This window comes from Phyllopteryx taeniolatus, chromosome 2 (genome assembly GCF_024500385.1).
Source record: "Phyllopteryx taeniolatus isolate TA_2022b chromosome 2, UOR_Ptae_1.2, whole genome shotgun sequence".
Taxonomy (NCBI): domain Eukaryota; kingdom Metazoa; phylum Chordata; class Actinopteri; order Syngnathiformes; family Syngnathidae; genus Phyllopteryx; species Phyllopteryx taeniolatus.
The window spans coordinates 30,776,295-30,800,809 of record NC_084503.1 but is presented as its reverse complement, the minus strand read 5'-3'; the positions used below and the strand labels follow the sequence as shown (position 1 = coordinate 30,800,809).

The window sequence follows — 24,515 nt, the reverse complement described above, 5'->3', positions numbered from 1 at the left end:
CATAGTTTTCCATGTCCTATATACAAAAAGACAAAAACCTTCATTGGGACCACCAGGATTGATCGAATTAGGGGGGAAAAAGTTTTATAAAACAATCTCAAATTAGGGCAGGGGATAGAAAGAATTACAGTTATTTGGGCAAAACACATCTTCTACAAATAGGCTATGGCAAAGTATCAAGAAGATTAATTTCTCAACTAGTCAAGAACCTTTATTACCATGTTGGAATCTAAGGAAAAGGTGATGATGAAGTTTACAGCCGTTTGTGTTTTATTCCTTTTGAGTAATTCAGCACATGGGCAGAATTTAATTTATCTTTTTTGTATTTGCCATCAGGCTTGGTGTTACAACAGATACCTGGTTTGTGGCCAGAGACTCACGATGGGCCGTGGATCCATCGTTATCTGTGTGGTGTTGTGTGTTGGTCATCTGGTTACATTGTAGACTGTAATAGCAGTAAGCACACACTTGCCGATTGTCTTATTTTAAAAAGTGGTTAAGATGTTAAAAATCACTTGATGTGTTTACCTTGCTTTACAAAAATCATGGACTTTTATGAAAAAAACATGACTAGATAATTTTTGATAGAATTATGGAAGCTCTAAGCAGTTATTTAGCCTCCAATCAGATTGCTTCTATCTCATCCCCAATGCTGCTCACAGTCTCTAGGGTTCATATTTTCGTGGTAACTAGGCAGATCATTGCATTTTATGCACTTGATGACATCTCGAATCAGAAACCAATAGTACTGTTTCAAATACACCATTGCTTGAGTGAAGTGAAACAAAAAGGAGAGCAACAGTTGTCAATGCAATTTCAGCTTCTTTCTTTTTTCTTTTTTTTTTTTTAAACCGTGCAAGCTGTCAAACACACAAATACTAGAGTAAGCCAAACCTCAAATCCGGTAGCCGCTTAAAGGCCATCCTCCTTAAAGGCACACATACAAACACTGCAGCGCTTGTTGTTGTGAATTTTGTCATTGCGACATACTGGGGGTGGGTAGAATAGAGTAATAATAGAGTAATGGCATTTCAATTCATCTGTAATACGGAATATTGACTAGAAATATAAGTAAATTGAGTTACGAGCTTTGTCACGGAACAAAATGAACTTCGTATGTCAACATACCACTGTTTTTACTGTACAAGGTACCTGTATTTTGGAATATCATAGACTTTGCGTCCAATTAAATTGTTCCAATGTCGTCCCCACTCCTGCCGATAGTCACGAGGAGTCGTATTTGCAAAGTAAGATCACAGCACTTTGTCCAATCGGATCGCTGCAATGCTGTCTACTGCTCACAGCTAACGGGGGGCAGGTTTACATTTGATTATTATTTTTATTTATTTATTTTGATTTCATACATTTCATTTCATATTACATAAGCAGCCATTTGACCAGTAGTACCAGTCAGCATTCAGTTTTATTTCATTGCCATTTTTGCTAGGTGATTGCATTCCTGGGAAAACTGCCATTTCGAATTACACATCATTCTAAGTCAATACACATACTCAGATTTATATTTTAATCTTTAGTCATGAATACCATAATAGGTGCTAACTTTCAAGTACACTGTGCCGCTATTATTTTCTGAACAGTCCCCTTGACAGCATGTCGACAGCAAACAAAATTGCCTGGGGTTGTTTTAATTGCAGCTGCAATTTAATCACCCTCTTACCCTTTGTGTAGTTGGTTGTAATTTAGATTATGATAGGACTGCCATCTATGATACGCAGATCAATAGTGGACTAATTTAGTCTCTGTGGTCAAGTCTGCGCTCTCATGGGTTGGTCTGCAAAAATTTCTATACGATACCGAACTGCTGGCGCTCGCCTAATGTACCGTGTCAACACGCCTGTTAAATCAGGTGCATGCGTTCGATCAGAGATGTTGTTGATATCGTGTTACATTGATCAATGGAATTTAATGTGCAGTGGTGGTTGTTTAGCTCAGCCCTCCTGAGTCATCAGCATGATTTCATAGAGATATATGCTCCATTCTATACCTCAATGGAATCGAATATGGTAGAAACGTGCATTTATTCAGTAGTTCGTTTCAAAAACAACACTCATATGCAGAGTCATTAACCACATAGGAAAATACTTTACAGGCCTTTTTATATTAAAAATCATTTAGATTTTTTTAGTACTATTCTAATTTCTTGATATGGTGAATTTGGGGTTTTCATTAGCTGGAAGGTATAAAAAATTACAATCATGACATATTTCACTGCATCTATATAATATATGAGTGTCACTCTTTTAATTGAAATAAATTACATTGTCCAAATTATTCTAAATTATTGAGATGCGCCTGTATACTGTATACTGTATGAACTGTACAAGGCAGCAACTTCAAAATTGATTGTTAAAGTAAGGGTGGGTATATGACTAAATTTCCTTCATCCACTATGGACAAAATTACTGATGAATTCATTGATTAATTTTTTTTTTTTAAGTCAACCCTTTAGTAGACAAGAGACAAGATACACAATTTGATAATAATGAGAGATATAATTTCATAAACACTTCCATAAAAAAGAGACTGTTCAAATACAACCTGATGGCTGCTTTCTAAAAAGTGTCTGTGTGTTTCGCCTTAAACGAGGTCATATATATACACACATGAACAGGCAGTTATCATCTGTCTCATGCAACTGCCCCCCCCCCCAACCATAGACATCTAGCTTTGTCTCTCACCAAAGTAATAATAAATTATCAGAGAAAGACAGCAACAAGGTCTACTTTCTTTTCCTCACACTAAAACAGGGGTGTAAAACACATTTTTGTCACGGGCCATATTGTTGGTCCAGTTTCCCTCAGAGGGCCGTTATAAGTGTGAAGCCATAAAAATGTTTTATTGCCTCACCACAGTACTACATGTACACAACAAACTGATGGATAACTACTGTAGTTTTTAAATATGAAATCAAGGACAACAGTTTGTTCAACTATTGTTCAAGTCAAGTTACTGTAAAAGTAGTTTAGTAACAAAACAAAAAAAATGTTTCAATATCTCAACATTATTATTTATTACATATAACGATTTGAAATTTTTAGCATGAATCATGGAAGTTGACACAAATGATTTGCATTCATGGGCAACATAAAATGGTATGGCTGGCCAAATGTGGCCCTCAGGGCTTGAGTTTGATATGCAACCCCAATTCCAATGAAGTTGGGACGTTGTGTTAAACATAAATACAAACAGAATACAATTATTTGTGAATCATGTTCATCCATCCATCCATCCATTTTCTGAGCGGCTTCTCCTCACTAGGGTCGCGGGCGTGCTGGAGCCTATCCCAGCTATCATCGGGCAGGAGGCGGGGTACACACTGAACTGGTTGCCAGCCAATCGCAGGAATCATGTTCAACCTATATTTAATTGAATACACTATAAAGACAAGATATTTAATGTTCAAAGTGATAAACTTTATTGTTTTAGCAAATAATCATTAACTTAGAATTTTATGGCTGCAACATGTTCCAAAAAAGCTGGGACAGGTTGCAAAAAAGACTGAGAAAGTAGAGGAATGTTCATCAAACACCTGTTTGGAACATCCCACAGGTGAGCAGGCTATTTGGGAACAGGTGGGTGCCATGATTGGGTATAAAAGGAGCTTCCCTGAATTGCTCAGTCATTGACAAGCAAAGATGGGGCGAGGTTCCCCTCTTTGTGAACAAATGCGTGAGAAAATAGTCGAACAGTTTAAGGACAATGTTCCTCAACGTACAATTGCAAGGAATTTAGGGATTTCATCATCTACGGTCCATAATATCATCAAAAGGTTCCGAGAATCTGGAGAAATCACTGCATGTAAGCAGCAAGGCCGAAAACCAACATTGAATGCCCGTGACCTTCGATCCCTCAGACGGCACTGCATCAAAAACCGACATCAATGTGTAAAGGATATCACCACATGGGCTCAGGAACAGCAGCTTTTTTGGAACGTGTTCCAGCCATAAAATTCTAAGTTAATGATTATTTGCTAAAAACAATAACGTTTTTAAGTTTGAACATTAAACATCTTGTCTTTGTGGTGTATTCAATTAAATACAGGTTGAACATGATTTGCAAATCATTGTATTCTGTTTTTATTTATGTTTAACACAACGTCCCAACTTCATTGGAATTGAGGTTGTAAACTAAAACTAAAGATTGAATACTTTTCAAATAAACATATTTTTCCTAACAAATACTACTTGAAATAGAATGGAAGAATCTCCCTGAACATTATGAACGACGGTGTCCATGTCAGTGGACCACACAATAATGCTGCCTGGAGGAGTCGCTATAGTATAGAATGAGCACAACTTCCCATCGGTGGCTTCATGTTGTTGTTGTTGTTTAGGCAGCAAAGTAGTTGATGCTTATTCAACGGGTTTCAGCCAATTTTGTGCACTCCATTGCACCTCAATTGCCTCAGGATGTGATTGATCAGCAATAAATTTACATGATTTGTAAAGATCAATCAGTCACTTCCCTGTTTTTTTTGGTTCACATTTTGGAGCATAATTCTGCTTAAATATGTAAAAACATCAAATGTACCCAAACAGCATGTAGTGATCCTGTGAAAAAATTATTACATGCCAAGGTTTTTTTTTTGTTTTTTTTAAACAATTCAAAAGTTCCCAGGAGTATTAATAATATGTATCATTTTCTCCTTTCAGACTGCAGTGCTTTGGATACTCAGGTTTTAAGTCACAGTTTATTATTGTACAAGTGATGTTAACGCATGTGAATGTGTTTGTGTCAAAACTGTGAGATGTGACATCCCAGAGCTCAAGTGAAGTAACGAACGTATGGGCTTGTCTGTCAGGTGTTAAAAAGAAAATCCCGCATGTGTAAAAAATCAATGTCGGCATCCCGTGCCAACCCATTTCACTACTCCTACTCTTTTCTTTCCTGCGGAATTGTGTGTGTCATATTTTTTTGGTCAGTGAACAGGAGGCATTATACAATAGGCAATCCGGGCCCGAAGCACCAAGAGCAACATCATTTTCAGTCTTGAGCCCACAAATTACATTGATGTGGAATAATTTGGTCCATTTTTGCCTTTGGTGCTTCCCTCCCTTCCCGCTGTGCTGTTCTCCCTCCTCCTCCTCCTCCTACTACTCGCCCATCATTTATTTTATCCCGAATTGACTTCCGAATGTGGGAGTGTTTTGTTATGAATGAACTGTTTTGTGATTAGCCACGTAGCTTGGAGCGATGTGGTTTCTTAACACTGAATTTGTCATCTTTCTTGCAGCCTCGCAGCATTTTGGACCCCAAAGTGCTCGGCTTGCAGTCTGGAGGGTGAGTGGTGGCTCACTTTCTCATCTAATCGCTTCACAATTTCTGGTCGGGCTATTATTTATTTTTTTTTAACTCTATGAACAGAGGTAGCAAGGGCGCCCCAATTAGTTAAGGCAACATGCCCCCTATAATTTGTGAAATAGGGCGAGATAAACACAAAGTATTGGAACAGTCAGGCCAATTCCTTTACTTTTGCTTTAGACTGAAGACTGAATTTGGGGTTTACACTCAGAGACTATGAGACCCTTAATCAATATTCTAGCTTTTATTTCCAGGTTTTTATATCTGGATCAGATACACAACTTACAAGATTTTGTTTGAACCCCACATTTTTCATGTAGCAAAAAATATTGGAGCATGTGACTTTCAAGTGGGTTATATTGCCCAGGTCTATGTATGTAAAGCAAACAATTGTGAAGTTGTGAGACGATGCAAAATGGTTCAAACAATAAATAGCACTCAGATTACATTTGTGATTCTGAAGACTCTGGATTTTATACTAGTTAGAGGTGTAACTAACGAAAACCAGAGCTGTCTATGGATGATAAGTTCAGCCATAGCCAATTCAATCGCTGTCCTAATAATTTTGTAGTTATAAATCAACTGTGATTTGAGTGACAACTGGACACTATTTTCTGTCCATTACATCCGATATCCCTTAAATTGGAGTCCGTTAAATCGAGGTTCCAATCGGTACATATTCAGCTTACATCGCTGCAGTAAGAACACAGCTCTGTCGTAAACTGAGGACCGCCTGTATTGAGCGAAATTGATCATTTCGTAAAGATGAAATTCAATATTTATGTACACACACAAGACCAACCATGCCTAAAAAAAATGGCATCCATCACAGAGAAACTACACTCTTGCTCATGTCCGCAGTCAAATTAATTATTTCCTAAAAATAATGGCCATCCCTCTCGTAATACCAGACAATCAATTAGTGGCCGGGTGTGTCATCCGTTCAAGAAAAACAAAACACCATTTTCCAATGAAGATTAAAAAGTGTCACTGCTGTTACAATAGTTCGTAGAGAGGCATTAACGAGTTTGTTTGAACTCTGTTGCAATTCAAAACAGCAGCGTCGAGCAAAGCATGTAAACAGTCTTTTAGATGAATGAAAGTGTGGAGACTTACCACGTTTTAAGCAAGTTTCCTGCGCTGTATTATAGATGATCTTACATTATGTGGTTACATCGTCTTTTAGTGTTTGTTAGCGTTCGGGTCGACTCTGACGTGATCCCGCCACAATGTGCATACATTTTTTACTCCGGGGAACCTCGTGTTTTAATTTCTCCACAGGGCTTTTTAATTAAACTTGAACATGAAATGTAATAAATATATCAGTAAAATTGTTTGATATTATTCTAAATATGGTTTGTACAGATAAAGGCATCAACTCTAAGAGCCTCCCCCATCTGCAGTTTGAGTAAATAAATGTCCCAAGCCACAATTCAATACGGATTGCCATCTATATCAAGACGCACTGGTGGAACTACTATTTGAAACATTCAATTATTATGCTATTTTTTCCTATGTATATTATTTGACCCTGCAGAACAGTCTAATGATGTGTCATTTACAACCCCCCACCCCAAAAGAAAATGAAAGTCTTCAATTATGAAGAAAACCACTAAATGGCAAGCACTTAAAATAAAAATTCGAGGGTGATTGGAGAGTCTCACATCAGATCAACAATAAGGCAAAAATTACTTCACCCCACGTCCCATTCCGATAAAACTGAGACAATAGTAGCATGCAGCTGAAAGCACACCAAGAACTGCCATTGTTTGCAAACTTGGTGTTTTCAATTTTCCTGCCACCAAAAGACAGAAATTAAAAAAACAAAAACAAAAAAAACATTTGTATGTAGCTTAAAAAACTACAGCCGTATCACAATGGAATGTAATGAAGTCGCATCCAAAGGTGAGACAGGTGATGGCAGGAGGCGTGATCGACGGCATTCGCTGCTCCGCGTAAATCAAAAGATCACACGGGAGTAATGTCTCAATGTCTAGGGTTATAATGATATTAATACATTTTAAATCTGTCTGCTTCTGTAGGACCGGCAGTATTCTTTACGGCATTGACAGCATGCCGGATTTACGCCGCAAGAGGACAGTGCCTCTTGTCAGAGACCTGGTGAGTCATCTGCCTCAAACAGGGTTGTATGTGATTTATGTCAAAGCTATCTGAGTGACCTTTCGCTGCGCCACGCTGGTGAAACCCTGCGCTGTGTGAGTCTCAGCTGAAGGAACCCCATAGAAATGATGCCATACTGGCAACCTGATTACATTTTATAGGTACCTGATCAATATTTAACAAAAGTGAGGAATAACGAAAAGACCGTTTCATTCAGACAACAGTATGTAGTGTCCGCAGAGATGTAAACAAAAATAAAGTTTCTGGGGAGATCAAACAAGAAATGAATGCCTGTAAATCAACACATGGATCCCCCAGGCATCTTCAGATTGTTTAAGATAATGTGTTGTAATCAATAGGTATGACCGGTATTAATGGTAATGGCCACCTTGTCCAGTAGATATAACAGGTCTTTCTAACTCCATAGAGCAAAAAAGTCCATGGCACCCTCGGTCACATGTGGGCACATGGGTGTGCAACCTACACTATCTTTGCCAAAAGTATTTGCTCAACGGCCTTGACTCACATACAGTATGACTTTAAGGGATATGCCAATTTAAATCCATATGGTTTAATATGATGCTTGTCCACCCTTTTTTGCTGTCACAAATTCAACTCTTGTGGGAAGGCTTTCAACAAGGTTTAGAAGCGAGCTTCTGGAAATTTTTGCCCATTCTTCCAGGAGCATATTTTTCAGGTCACACACTGACGTTGGACGAGAAGGCCTGGCTCACTGTCCACTCGAAATCAATCCAAAGGTGTTCTATCGGGTTGAGGGCAGGACTCTGTGCAGGCCAGTCAAGTTCATCAATACCAAATTCTCTCATCCATATCTTAATGGACCTTGCTTTGTGCACTCGTGCATAGACATGTTGGAACAGGAAGGGGCAATCCCCAAACTGTTTGACTGTCCAAAATCTCTTAGTATACTGAACCATTCAGAGTTCCTTTCCCTGGAGCTCAGGGGCTAATATTTTGGACATTTCCAACTTTGTGGGAACAGTTTGGGGACGGCCCCTTTCTGTTCCAACATGCGTCAGTGCACAAATGAAGGTTCATAAACATGGATCAGAGAGTTTAATGTCGATTAACTTGACTGGCCTGCACAATCCTGAGCTCAACCCTATAGAACACTTTTGGATGAATTAGAGCAGAGACTGAAAGCCAGGCTTTCTCGTCCAAAATCAGTGTGTAACATGACGAATCCGCTTCTGGAAGAATGGTAAAAAATCTCCATAAACGGAGACCTTGTGGAAAACCTTCCCAGAAGAGTTTAAACTGCTATAACTGCAGAGGTTGGACCGATGTCATATTAAACCCTATGGATTAAGAATGGGATGCACTTTCATGTGTGAGTCGAGGCAGCTGAACGAATACTTTTGGCAATACAGTGTATGTGCCATATGATTCATGGGATCGTTCCTTTTGCCAGTTTTCCACTCGGACACCTGCGCATGTGCAACGTATATATGATATATGTCATATGATTACCGTGATTGCAGTTCTTGCCAGTTATTCATGATAACAGCCACCTTGCACTATAGAAATAAACCAAATGACTAGAAATAATTCCAAAAAGTTTACGTCATGCCTGGGTACAATGTACGTGTCATATACTGTAATGTATCCAATCGCTCCAGTTATGGTCACCTTCAGGGCATTTGCTGTACTCCTGCGTTGCACTGTATAATGAAGTGGTGAAGCCCAAGTGCAAACCTCTATGGACCAGACCACATACGCTGTGTAAACTGGTTGCTTGCGGGGACTACAGTGATGCAGCTACAATTAAATTTGAGTATATTAAAACGTGATGCCTAAAGAACTAGGACCAAAATTTGTATTTCAGTCAATGTAAGAAAAGCAGTCCAGCTATTCGGTATTGCAATAAATAAAAAATTACCCAAGAGAGAGTGTTTTGACATTGCGTCCCAGTGATGCTCCCCTCCATTTGTTTTTATTGGCACATAATGTGTCATAACACACCCAACAGTAATGCCACGCTCGACTTTAGCGCCACATGGTTGCCACCTCTCACCGAAAACGACAAACGTGTCTATTCTTGTTTGTCTGTGACTGTCTCTTGTGAATGTACTGTATGTTTCTCATCATCGTGGACTTTAGCCGTAGCCAATAAATAAATAAATATATAAATACTTATTTAATTCTTATTTTAACAATTATGGAGACCCTTTTACAGTAATGGTATAAATGCAATTGAATGCTTTTTTTTTTTTTACTATGAATGCTGATGAATGTTTATATATCACAGTGAACAACATGAGTTGATGCTGTATTTGTCCATGTCTCTCATTAAATTAATAACCAACATTGTCTTGGTAAGTATGGGTTGTTGTCTTATTTATTTGTTTATTTTTTACTTTTGGGATTTTGCGTGTATATTTTGCCATTCCTACATAGACCCATCACAGCTATGGGTGATATTTTTCAGTGAGTTGTCAGATTTCAGCCTTTTTTGTGACTTTTTTTGGTGACTTTTTATTGAATTTAACTCGAAATGTTGACAACTCAACCCAAAAATATATATACGGGAGAGACTTCATTGACTTTTGATTTAACGGTGTGAGGCTTTTAAATCATGTAAAAGTGACGCTCGACAAGCCTTTTACACGTGGGATGAAGTCAGCAAAACAATTGGTGCCCGTCGTCCCCTGTCATGCCTCTCCTTTATCACTGTCCCCCCCGCTCCCCACCTGCGCCCCATTTGCTGTATGATTGCTTCAGGGCAGCAGCAGCAGCAGGGTTCACCCACATAATGGAAGGAAACCGCATAAAGAAAATAACAAAAAAATACAAAAAAAAAAGATAACAATGGAAATTGATTAAAAAAGCATCGATATCGCCACCGATCAGATCCATATCAGGATGTCGTATTGCCTGCAGCAACCTCAGCAGTGCCAGTGCATGTTGATTAAAAAAGAAAGAAAGAAAAAAACTTACATCAACGCTCGCAGTTCATGTAGAGGTTCCCTCCGCCATCGTCCATAGTCATCTGTAGATCTTTACCATAACCGAGCTGCGCACACAAGAGGCTGGTGGTAAAGACCGGTCCGCTATTGTCAGTGTCTGTAGCATTTGTGTCACCTGACTTCCTCCACAATGGGTAAAAAAAATTCAGTGGATATTTATATTTTTTTTTAAATATGTCATTTTCGTGTGTGTGTGTATAGGTGTGTGTGTTTGTGTGTGTGTGTGTGTGTGTGTGTAGCACAGCTGGCTTCACCCATACATCTGTGTGTCCGTCTGTATGTGTTTCTACATGTTTATATTAAATGACTGTGCAGAGCATACAGCAGAACATATGAGCAAAAAGCTTCACCCGACAGCGAGCTAAAGAGAAAACTCAAGCATGACTGCAATCGAGTAACATTTTAGTGCATGGATGGATTAAAGACAAACAAACAAACAAAACAAAAAAATCATGCAATGGGCTTTATAATCTCTGATGGCTAGTTATCTGTCTAAGAGCGCTAAGTCATAACAATCAGCAGTCCTGCATGGCTGTTAAGACACTTGTAAGCTCACTATGGAAAACACAATTACTCTGCTGTTAGTGCTTTCAGTCTGAATTGACTTCTTGCAACTTGTCTAATTCTTTTTGTGTCTCTCTTTCATTCTCACTTGGTGGCTTCCTGGAAACCACAGGCTTTGGTAAGCTTCGTTTTTGTTTCTGCTCAAGTTGAGCAATACAGTGGGACCTCTAAACATGGAACACGATCTGTTTCAGGATGCTGGTACAAGTTGTGGAACAATTTTTTCTCATAGGACAAAAAATAAAAACAATCTTCCAGTGCCTCGATCATCGAGATCAAAACGTTTATTAACTATAGGCTACAGGCTATTTTTCAAATGACATTTTAACATTCTTAACTGCGATACAAGTATGAGAACAAGTTAACCACTGTTAGCAGATGCAAAAATATGTAAAACCAGTGCCAATGAAGGCTCAACAAATATATAATGCAAATGCAATTTGTATCATTAACCACCAAGTTATCCACTGATAAATGGCAAAACAACAAAACGTTACCTTATTTTTTATAAGTTCCGATCTGTGACAGTGGAGTCTTACACATTACTCCAACTTAATACGAATTAGCTGACTTTTGGTATGACACTGTACTCTTCTTTTCTTACATTCTTTTCTATTGACACTAGTTGGGTCCGTCGCACACCGAGCGATGCGGCCAAACCCGACTGTTGTGCAGGGTGTAGGGGTCTGTTACGAGTTTTCATTAGTGGCTGACAGTCAGCCACAATTTTTGCTGTGATTCAAGATTTGAATTCCAAGTGAACAGCATGGGAACGTCACAGATATAACAGCCAATTAAAAAATGCTACATCTTAACACGAGCTTTCATTTTGTCCAGTCGATGTCTTTGGCTGCATTGTGCGTTGTTTGCGAGCCTTAAAAAAATAAAAGCAAAACATTGCCGAACGTAAATCCTTTGATTTCAGTTCTGTCATTTCAGTTCTGTTATGTATACTGAGGTCTCACACAATACACTAACGTTTCAGACGTTTTGTACATATTTTTCTCAACATTCTTGCGTAAATATTGGATTTTAGACCAAGAAATAGCATAGCATAGCCACAAAAAGCTGAAGACCAAGAATAACACTCGCCTAGACCTCATTAACGGTGAACTCCAGTTTTACGAAATATCCATTATGTCTCAATTTGAACTCATTGTTATGTGAGACTTTAGAAAGGTTTTCTAAAATATTTTGATAGAATTTTTAAATTGTATGGCTTCATAAGACCCGGTTTTTCAATTTTAGAGCACGAAACAGCACGGTGTCGCTATATAAGCCACAGAAAAAGCAAAACGACGTGAGATAGGCATACTGTCTCGATACAAAGCCTGTATTGTGCAGCTTTATAGCAATATTTTTCTATTATTCTTTGTATTGTATGATATTAGAAGTGTTGTGCAGAGGTTCCAATGTATTCACAAACAATATCATATGTTCTGCTTTGATGTTTTAGAAACTAGTAAAACTCTTATCCCTAAATAATAAAATATTGTTGTTGGACAAACAGCAATCACTGTTTTTTCTTCACCAAGTCCCAAGCTGTAGTTGTGCATGGATAGCTTTTTTATTTAATTTTTTTAAAACGCTTTTTTTACTCTTCTTTTTTAACTTTTTTTTTTTTACTCACTTGTCAAATCCATTGTCTGGCTATGATAAATTCCAGAAAACCTCTCAAAAATAGGTCATTGGATTTCTCTCTTCTCATCACATGCATCTTGTTCCACTTCTGCTCTCAGACCCTCACTGCTCGAAAGGCAGGCATCTCGTTCGCTCTGGTGAACCGCTCCACCCTAAATAACGAGGATTTGGTGAGTACCCAGTGTGCATGCTTGGCCTTTATTGTTCGGTTACAGCTGAGCTCTTTGCGGATCAGATGAGGTTCCCTCGGCACTGGGGAAGCCACTTGAGGTGATCATTTTAGATTTTTTTTTTTTTTTTTTTTACAGATGGCCTGTTTAGTGCAGCAACTGTGGTTCAGTATGCAGGATGATGTTGCCAGTAACACAGGGGTTAGATACTGGCCTACTTTCTTTCAACTGCAATGTTGGTTCAACGTCAATATCTCTATCAACTACTGTATTCAAATGGCGTGTGTGGCTAGATGGTGTCTAAATTAAAAAACAGAAAGCCCATGTCAGCTTCTAAACACTGGCTACGGCCAAGAAATTTGCATTGATGTTTCCATTGCAGCAGTTTAATCAGAACTGGAGAATAAGTCTCCCGATTGACATCAAGATATTCTGGATCCATATAAGATGGCGCTTATCCGTGTGGACGCCTCGGTTACGTGCCCTCTAGTATTGTCTGTTTTTGTGTTTTTAGTTTGTCTTTGGAGACATTACGCGACTCACTTACACAAGGGAAGACTTACTAAACATCAGGGAGTCTACCCCGGACTTTTGCAAATCCGCTCAGTTTTTTCCCCCCCAAGTTACTCACCGGGGGGGGCTGCGGTCTTTGGAGCATGTAGATGTAGGCGACGAAGGGGGAAGCGTGCCGGCATCCAAGTTAAGCTCCGCAAGAATGGATATATATAGATTGGCGTTCCCGTTGATCCACCTCGCGAATCTACGCTCCCTACCCAACAAAATGGATGAGCTTCATCTTCTGACAAAGACCAGTAAAGACTTCGGACGTTCCGCCTGTGCGGCGTAATGCTTCCCGGCTTCCATCTTCACCGGACAGACTGCGTCATGGAGTTATCGGGTTAAACAAAACGAGGCAGGATATGCTTTTATATCAACGAAAAATGGTGTACTGACGTCACCGAGCTCACCACACACTGCAGCCCGGATTTAGAGTCGTTGCTTTTGAACTTTTAGCCATTCTAGTCGTCTCGTGAGTTTCCATCGTTCATTCTCGCCGGTGTTTACATTCCACCTCAAGCTAACACAAATGCAGCACTGCTAATGCTCACTGAACAAGTAAACGAAATAAAAAATAAAAAAAAAACCCAGACTCACCCCTCATTATTCTCACGGACTTCAACAAAGCTAAACTCAACCACGAACTCCATAAATACAAGTAGCACATCGACTATCCTACCAGGGATAATAACATTTTAGACCACTGCTATTCAACACTAAATAACGCATACCGTGCTAAACCTTGCGCAGCCCTGGGCTCGTCTGATCACTGCTTAATTCACTTAATACCGACATACAGCCAAGAACTTAAATGCACGAAGCCGACAGTGAAAACAGTGAACAAGTGGACAAAGATGGAACTTCAAAGCTGTTTAGACTGCACAGACTGGAGTCTCTTTGAAAATTCAGCTGGCAGCCTGGATGAATATACGGACACTGTCACATCCTATATCAGTTTCTGCGAAGAGGTGTGTGTACCAACAAATTCATTTTGCATGTTCAATAACAACAAACCGTGGTTCACTGCCAAACTTCAGCAACTTCACCAGGCTAAAGAGGACGCATATTGAAGTGGGGATAGAAACCAGCTGACGAAAGAAATTAACATTGCAAAGAGAAACTATGCAGTAAAGTTTGAAAAACGGTTTACCGCTAACGACTCTAAATTAGTCTGGCATGCATTACAATCGCTAACCAATTACAAGGGATCAACCTCCCGCTCCACCATCATCCCAGTCCCCAAGAAACCTGCAATCTCGGGTCTGAATGAATACAGGCCTGTCGCCCTGAAATCTGTGGTCAAGAAGCGTCACAGGTCCCCTGCTGGACCCCCTGCAGTTTGCCTACTGAGCAAAAAGTTCTTTGGATGATGCAGTCAACATGGGACTGCACTTCATCCTAGAACACCTGGTGCTGTGGTGCGGCCGACACAACCTGGAGCTGAACACACTCAAGACTATAGAGATGATCGGGGACTTCAGGAGGCATCCTTCGCCACAGCTGCCCCTCAAGCTGTCCAGCTGCCTTGTGTCAACCGTCGAGACCTTCAAGTTCCTGGGAATTACAGTCTCTCAGGACCTGAAGTGGAAGATCAATATCAACTCCATCCTCGAAAAGGCCCAGCAGAGGATGTACTTCCTGGGGCTTCTGAGGAAGCTCGGCCTGCAACAGGAGCTCTTGAGGTAGTTCTACACAGCAGTCATCGAATCAGTCCTGTGTTCATCCATGACAGTCTGGTTTAGTGCTGCCACAAAAAAGGACAAACGGGGACAACCAAAACTGCTGAAAATATTGTCGGTTCCCCCCTACCCTCCCTTGAGGACTTCCACGCTGCCAGAACTAAGACAAGAGCATGCAAAATCCTCTTGAACCCTCCACATCCTGGTCACCACCTCTTCCAGCTCCTTCCCTCAGGAAAGCGCTACCAAACAATGCAAACTAAAGCAGAAATTCCAACAGCTTCTTTCCTCTTGCCATTAACTTCTTAAACTGTTAACTTACAATTCCATTGCAACATGCTCCCAATTTTTGTATCTTGAGTTTGTTGTCATATTTCTGTCGGGCCAATTATACATTACTCGTGCACTCACTGTAGGAGTCTCGCCACGCTGCACTATTTGCACATCTGTTGTTGACCAATACTGGCCACTCATGTGGCTGACTAGCATCTGCAACAGATGCACAATCAACATTGTCCCAGATTATCGCAGTACTCGTCACTTTAAACTGCATACATTTCTTGAAGTCTCTGCGCGCTTTGCACAATGGTCATTGCACCGGACCATTGATCTATTAGTCATTTCAAACTGCTCTAATTGCTAGAGGACTCTGCATCTTTTTGTACATTGTCAAAAAACAAAACAAAACAAAAATTGTACCGGCACTTCAGTTCTCGTCATTTTTCTGCATTTCTTTATAATAGTCCTGTTTACTTTGTTTTCTACTTGTTGATAGGTGCCTAATGGACATATTTTGACATATACTACTTTTTTAGACCTGTCACCTGATTTTTTTACTGGCCGCTTTCTTATTTGGCTTTGTGAAACAACCCATCTCGGACGTTAGGGACACAAATACTTTCTACCCGTTTCTGTCATATATTAAAATGTGGTCCCGCCATGTCAAATTTGACAAGATCCAGCAATTATTAATAAACAAAAAGCAACCCTGGAAGGCTGAGCTAATAGAGGACAGGGGGAATGTAAAAGTCAATACGAAGAGACACTTTTGTGGTGACCTCCAAAGCTGTTGCTGTATTAATTGCTTGCAATTCGTCTCTCCAAGAGGGGGAGGCGGATTTACAGCAGGCAGATGTGAGAGCCCTCTCTCGGGAAACAACCTAGCAGACCAGTTTTAACTTGGGCCACACGAGGACTGAACTCCATCCATCCATCCATTTTCTACCGCTTATCCGAGGTCGGGTCGCAGGGACAGTAGCTTTAGCAGGGACGCCCAGACTTCTCTCTCCCCAGCCACTCTCCATCTCTTCCGGGGTGATCCCGAGGCGTTCCCAGGCCAGCCGAAGGATGTAGTCTCTCCATGTGTCCTGGGTCGTCCCTGGGGTCTCCTCACCAGGGAGGGGTCCGGGAGGCTTCCGAATCAGATCCCCCAGCCACCTCATCTGGCTCCTCTCGATGTGGAGGAGCAGCGGCTCTACTCTGAGATCCTCCCGGATGACCGAGCTTCTCACCCTATCTTTAAGGGAGAGCCTGGACACCCTGCGGAGGAGACTCATTTCGACCGCTTGTATCCGGGATCTTGTTCTTTCGGTCACGACCCGCAGCTCGTGACCATAGGTGAAGGTAGGAACGTAGATCGACCGGTAAATCGAGAGCTTCGCCTTTCGGCTTAGCTCCTTCTTTACCACAACGGATCGATACAAAGTCCGCATCACTGCAGACGCTGCACCGATCCGCCTGTCGATCTCCCGTTTCATTCTTCCCTCACTTGTGAACAAGACCCCAAGATACTTGAACTCCTCCACTTGGGGCAGGAACTTATCCCCGACCCGGAGAGGGCACACCACCCTTTTCCGACTGAGGACCATGGTCTCAGATTTGGAGGTGCTGATTCTCATCCCAGCCGCTTCACACTCAACTGCGAACTGCTTGCTCCAGTGAGAGTTGGACTGAACTCTTTGCATTAAATATGGAACCGTTTCTAAAGATAGAGATGAAGTATGTTGACTTGTGTCCTGATGCCGAAGGTTTATTGGCATTTGTCCTGTACAACAATTTTAATGTAAGCCTTGCATGTATAGAAATGTATATAATGCTAAAAGCTAACATACAGTATACTGTAGCATACCAACAACGTGTGGACACAATGTTTATTCTGAACATCTCGTGCCTCAGTGATCGTGCTTTCACGCTAAAACCTATGTTTCCTAACATGTTGGTATGCTAGCAAATAGCTTATCAAATATATAAGCAAAGATAGCAAAATGTATAAAGAAAGTGCTAAGGCAGATAAAGAATTTACATCCCCTCTATTTAGGAACTATGCTAAATGAAAGAACTACAACTAATATGTCAGTCAACTATCCATCCATCCATTTTATGAGCCGCTTCTCCTCACTAGGGTTGCGGGAGTGCTGGAGCCTATCCCAGCTATCATCGGGGAGGAGGCGGGGTACACCCTGAACTGGTTGCCAACCAATCGCAGGGCACATACAAACAAACAAACATTCGCTCTCACAGTCACACCTACGGGCATTTTAGAGTCGTCAATTAACCTAATATGCATGTTTTTGGGATGTGGGAGGAAACTGGAGTGCCCGGAGAAAACCCACGCAGGCACGGGGAGAACATGCAAACTCCACACAGGCTCAGAACTGTGAGGCAGACGCTCTAACCAGTCGTCAGTCAACTACAGGTATGCTAATATCTAGCAAGATAGCAGCAACCTGAGCACAAAAGGCCTAGAGTACTATTTCTATTGAGAACTGACTAAATGCTAAGAGTTGTTATGCTTTTCTTCTCTTTTCTTTTTTTTTTGTCCTATTCGACTAGGTCAAGCAGAAAGGAGGATCTGTATCCCTATTTTATTTTTTTCTCTTTGTTTTAAATGTTGATAAGCTTTTTTTTTATTATTTGTTTTTTAATGCTTTTAATTGTGTAAAGCACATTGAGTTACCTTGTGCATGAAATGCACTATATAAATACATTTGCTTTGCTTTGCTTTTATGCCGGAACAGTTTTACTGTCACAGTGGACTTTGTAACTGCCACTGTGGTTTATTTGTATTCTGATGGATAATTATTGACAATTACTGTCGTTCAGTTGCACAGAACAAAGTTTTTAAAGTGGAGTGACAGAAACAACAAAAAGGAGAGAGTGTGAAAAGGAAACAAAATAGTATAGGAAAAGAAGACAACAAAAGACAAGACACTAGCTATAAACAAGATGAGGAAAGTAAATAATTATACACCCACCATAATGACAGATTAGAATCGAGTGTTGTAAGGGGCAGTTATGCTACACCCTGTGAGGAAAGGACAGGACAAGCTAGGACAAGACTGGACAGGACAGGGACAGAAGGGGAAGCATGCAGGACAGAGGTCGTGGACCCGAAATTCACATTTAGTTTCAGTTATTTGTTACAATGAGTGAGTGGCCCCACACCCAGCGAATAAATCCCAGGGGTGTGTGTCTGCGGACATATGCGAGTAAGTGAATTGACACCGTGCACAATAACCGTCAGAAGTGTCCTGTAATTGCAGTGCATCCTACATTGCTATATGTTAGCATAACAGTTGTTATGCTAACATAACTGTCTAGCAAGAGAGCAAACTGAGTAGAAAAAACACTAAGGCAGAATGATAAGCATTTGACACCAGCTACTATTTAATATGATAATTGTAAACATACTAAGAGCTGGTATTGTATTACAGTATTTAGCAAAGTAGCAATCTGTGTACAAAAGCACGAAGGCAAACAAAGATTTTACATCTTGCCCTGTAGTTGGGTATCAGTGCTATTTCTAACGGAAAGTTATTGTATGCTCACATGATTAACAGCTCGTATGCTAACATACACTGTAGCAACATAACAACCCTAGTACAAAAAGCACTAGTCCGGTACTATGTAATGACGATTGAAGAAATGCTTACATGGTAACAGTTGCCATGCTATCATAGAGTATAGCAAGACAGCAACATCAGTCAACAAAGTGTTATGTCAGATTAAGAATTCTTTTAAAAAAAAAAATCTGTAGTCACATACTATTCGTACAAATGAGAATTGCTAATAAACTGACATGCTAACAGTTGGCATGCTAACATATAGCATGGGAAAAATTTATTTGTTTAAGAAGACAATGCAACTGGTGACTAATTAAGGCACTGCGTCCGTTAGAGTTGAGGCCACTTTTTCACAATATACGGTGGCAGCGTGTGAGATTAAGAGTTTTAAAGATGGACAATCCAGATGGTGGGGAATTGTCATGAAATATTCAATGTGTTGATTAGCGAAGCTGGGCTGCTCCCTTTTATAATTTGAGACTGTGCATCCTTGTAAGCAAGGGACCTAAAGGGGCAGCTGTCCAGAGGTCTATTCAGATAGAGGGGCATTTTTGTGGTCAAGTTCCCAGCAAGGCTACAGATTGTGCGGTTGTGTTAAGTAGGCTGAGCAGATGTCAGAGTTTTATCTGCTGCATTAAGTCCAGCAGAGTGCTTCCCTGTGAGGACTGGAAGAGGGGGCTGGAGGGCGGGTGAGGTGGGGGGGCTCCGTATAAACAATCATATGATGTTAGGGAGTGGAGTCGGAGAAAAGAGGGTGATGAAAGAAGAGTGGAAGGGGAAGAATACAGTGAGTGATTCGTTATTGCAGTCCTGCGGCATTGATGTGACCAATCAGTCGTCCACGTTGAACAAACTACCTCTCACCTCCTGAGTAGGGACATCCCTCCATCTTACACATACTGACTGGTGTCTATCATTCTTCTTTGCCTGATGTGGTTTCAACTTGGCCGACGTATAAGACATCTGAATTATGTTTCCAGTTGATGTGCTTTTTAGGGCAGAATAGAACATTGTGTGCAGGCCAGCTAATTGCAAGCTTTTCAGTTGTGCTGTCAACTATCCATACTAAGACCTTGGGTTGTGTTTATCTGCCAAGAATACAGTATCTGAACACCTAAATCTCCCTACTTGAAGCTGTGTGACGATAAGGATCGATCATCATCTAATTGGTCTAGCATGAATTCCTAAAGAAAAGAAAACTACAAAAACAATACTGGCTTATTTATCAGTCGCTAAATGAAAAGACATTGTTCTATATGTTCCTAATTTGTCTAATTTGACATATACTGTTCAGAAGGTATGCTAACCTGAAGCAAAATTATTGCAGTTTCATGGAATCGCAAAAAAACAATTACGGCTCTAAAACCTATTGTTTTGAAAAAATTGTGTAACTAAAAACAACTTTTTTTTCTCCATTGAACACAACATATTTCATTTTTAAACAAAATATGGAATATTTTGTACCATTACATTAATAAACAGGTTCCATTTTGAAGGTAAAATACTGTAAATACATAAATAAATGAATATCAACATTCCCGTCACTGGTGAGCTATTTTTAGAGCAGAGCTGCGGACTACTCATAAGGTCCTTGGTGGCAACCTGGTGCCAGCGGGGATCCTTGCTCAATATAGTGCTACACAATATATACATACATACATACATATATATATATATTTATATATATATATATATATATATATATATATATATACACAGACAGACCCTTTCCAAAAAAATTTAATATCTTGGAAAAGTTTATTAATTTCCATAATTCCATTCAAAAAGTTAACCTTTCATAGATTATAGATTCAGGGCCCACAATTTAAACAATTTAGAGTATTTATTAGTTTATTTTTACATAATTTGGCTTCGAGCTCATAAAACCAACGAAATCAGGAATTCAACAAATTGCAATACTGTGAAGAAATCAGGTTTCCCAGGTGCCATTAAATTGCTTCAGTTTGGTTCAATTGTCTCAGTTGGGTTCAATATGGGCAAGACTGGAGACTTGACAACTGGCCAGAAGACCATAATTGATACCCTCCATAGGAAGGGTAAGCCACAAAACGTCATAGCAAAGGAGGCTGGGTGTTCACAGTGCTGTGGCAATGCATATCAATGGAAAGTCTAGTGGAAGGACAAAATGTGGCAGGAGAAGATGCATCATCAAAAGAGATGACCGTGGGCTTCAGAAGATTATCAGAGCGGAATGAGGCGGGAGTCAAAGCTTCAGAAACCACCACAATCAGATACATCCGGGAGATGGGCTACGACTGTCGGGTTCCTTGGGTCAAGCCACTTCTGAAATTGAAAATAAAACTATTGTACTTAACGTGTCAGACCAAGACAATAATGAGTTAAATGGAATCGATTCACAGTCCTACCCAAAATTGGTCTTCAGACCAATCTCTAGACCTGGAATACAAGTAGAAACCCATGTGACTTGAATGCACCTTTGGGTTTTGGGAGTGGGTGTTTGGACAGAGTGGCAGACAACACAGACAACAGGTGGTGAAAGGGAAGGGTCAAAGCGGATGCAAGATTTTGACTCTGTGGCTTGCGTTGCTCTCAGATAGAAATGGCGGCTGTCAAACACTTATGTCAGTGTCTTGCACCACACAGCCAGGGTTACCTCACAGGGTGACTCACACCAGTGCTCTTCACACTTCTGCTTGGTGGTGTGACAGGCAGCATTGGGAGAGAGGCGGGAGGGAATTGATACGAGACACTATGGCAAAAGAAGCCATGTATTATTTGTTCTTCCTATTTTCAATTGGCAATCAAAAATCTAATTTATCAATGTTTTATATATATTTTTATTTGTTTTTTATTCTGACACTCAAAAAAACAATAAATGCCAGATGTTTCACATTTCCATTTTAGGCTCAGATCAAAAATACAAAATGGAAAAATGGGCCACAGGACTGAATTTGATTTTAATATTCAATTGGTCGGGTTTATGTGATCAGGACATTTGGTAACAAGCAATTGTAAAAGATAAGTTATCTTGTCAATCAGTCTGGACCATGACTGCAATCCATCAACTGATCCATCAACCATATTATAATCAGGGCAAGTGTCTTTGAAGCACTATTGTAATCAGGTTGATGCACTACGTTTGACACGTAAAATATGCTTTCCCCGCAATTTGTCTGTCCAATAGCTTTGTTTTCAACTCATTCAAGTCCACGCGGAACACCAAATGTGGACTCATCAACGTTGGGGAAAATCAAAACAACACCGTTATTTTTAAATTCTTCTTTCAACCACTGTGTAACCACTGAGGCATTGTTTGCACAAGTCTCGGTAGACAGAATGTAACAAGCTAACGTATCTTTATTAATGTTTGTTACCAAACATAAGGGTCACTTGAACAGAAACAATTGAAGATTAAAATCAAACTCAGTCCTGTAGTTTGTTTTTAAGTTTCATATTTTTATCTGAGCAAAAAATTTAACTATGAAAAATCTGTCTTTTTGGGGGGGGTTAGAGGTTAGATTAAAAAACAAAATAAATCCCTTTTTAATTTTTTGAGTTTTGATTGACAATCTAAAATAGAAGAAGAAAAAAATGACTGATTAAAAACCATTGAAACACAGGCGTAAATAATGGCAAGGGTTAGCAACAATTGGGGAGGGGGGGGGGAAATATCTTGTTAGATCGTAAAACAGAGGCAGTGAATAAATCTTAGACATCTGTTGCATCTCGTCGTCCCTTACATTAAAAAGGAAAATCTCTCGCAGGCTCCTTTAGCATTTCATTAAAGGTCCTCCGGGGTTCAGCTCTTTGCATGGACAACTCAAAGTCTCTGCGTTTCTTCCTGTCTCGTCATCTGGTCATTTACTCATCTGGTGTTCCGTGTGGGTAGTGCCAAGCTGCTATAAGGTTCTTTAACGCATTGGGGGGCTAATACAAGCAGAGATTTATCTATCCTCTACGGATCCTGTCTTTCTGCCGCTCTCACTCCATCTCAATCTGGATCATTCCCATCTTTAAAACCTTCTTTATGGTGCAGATCGATTGTTCCTTCAGGAATTGGCAGGGCCTGCTCATTGTTGATGGCTGCATCGCTGCAGTAAAGCATTCTATTTGAGAAGGTTTCTGTCAAGACGGGGTTGTCAACTCCAGTATTCGGTGCGGCGAGGCTTTAGTCCGCCAACCAGTCGATTGGAAAAAAGCCTTCAGGGCTAAGGATGTTGTTAATCTGACTTTAATGACATATAAGTGTGATTTACTTTCATATGCCCAGACCTTTCCCATACTGTAGTTATAGAGGGTAATCAGAAAGGGATCAACAAAACTTGCAATGAGTAACGACTCAGATCATGCAGTCTGACCTTTGAAAGATTCTATAGATGCTGTGGCACTAAGACTGATAGCTGGAGTTTGGATGCTATGCCATCTTAAACTGCATGAACTTGAACTAGAAGTGCTAACTTTCTGAGAAGTTCATAGTAATGTAATACTACGTCCATAGAAATTCATAACATGGTCCTATGTTACACTGGGTAGTTTTTTTATGTAAACTTATCAGACAGTAGGGTCACAGAGTATGTTGCAATGTGTCAAAAGCAGTTTTAGTTAAGACTGGTTAAGAATTGTATTAGCAATCATTTAGTTTTGAAGTGTTATTAATCCTTGCATATTTGCATAATCACTAGCGAAATCTCTACATGACCTAACTAGAAGAGCAGCACTATATTATAATAAGAGGTGGACTATTTGATACGAAAAGATAAATTTGGGTTGCTTGAAAAGCAACAAAAAAGCATTTAATAAAATAATTGTAAAACAGTCAAATGGGTGGTATCAGGGTCACATTGTAAAGAGAATAGAAAGATAGAAATCTTTACATAACATTGTAAGAGTTAAATTGAAATTGCAAGAAGCTGATTCAAAATATTGTGAGAATATAGTTGTACTTTGGAGAGAAAAGTCAATTTCACAAATTGTTTTTTTTCCTTTTTTCTTTTTTTAAGTGGTAACATGGTAATGTGCATGGTCAAATGTTTATGAGAATTAAAATGTAATATTGAGAGAACAACCCCATAATATTATATGCATTATTGTTTAAATTTCTCTAACAAATATTTTCTGTCGTAGTTCTCCAACTATACAGTGGATACGGAAAGTATTCAGACCAGACCCCCTTCAATTTTTCACTCTTTGTTATATTGCAGCCATTTGCTAAAATAATTTAAGTTCATTTTTTCCTCATTAATGTACACACAGCACCTCATATTGACAGGAAAAAAAACAGAAATGTTGAAACTTTTGCAGATTTATTAAAAAAGAAAAACTGAAATATCACACAGTCAGTGTTCAGACCCTTTGCTGTGATACTCATATATTTAACTCTGGTGCTGTCCATTTCTTCTGATCATCCTTGAGATGGTTCTACACCTTCATTGGAGTACAGCTGTGTTTGATTATACTGATTGGACTTGATTAGGAAAGCCACACACCTGTCTATATAAGACCTTACAGTTCACAGTGCATGTCAGAGCAAAGGAGAATCATGAAGTCAAAGGAACTCCCTGAAGAGCTCAGAGACAGAATTGTGGCAAGGCACAGATCTGGCCAAGGTAATAAAAAACATAATCTGCTGCATTTAAGGTTCCTAAGAGC

General features: G+C 39.9%; 1 protein-coding gene across 3 annotated transcripts in view; it reads left to right on the top strand.

Annotated features, from left to right (window-relative positions):
- LOC133474223 (protein unc-13 homolog C) overlaps positions 1-24,515 on the top strand; it is a 188,892-nt gene that overhangs the window by 34,803 nt on the left and 129,574 nt on the right. For 2 of the 3 annotated variants that reach the window (XM_061765689.1, XM_061765688.1), the window contains exons 3-6: positions 4,674-4,696; positions 5,255-5,301; positions 7,365-7,443; positions 12,752-12,805. In XM_061765689.1, coding sequence (XP_061621673.1) covers positions 4,674-4,696; positions 5,255-5,301; positions 7,365-7,443; positions 12,752-12,805 — 203 coding nt within the window. Of the gene's footprint in view, positions 1-4,673; positions 4,697-5,254; positions 5,302-7,364; positions 7,444-12,733; positions 12,806-24,515 lie in introns of all 3 variants that reach the window. The other variant, XM_061765687.1, reaches the window with a different exon arrangement.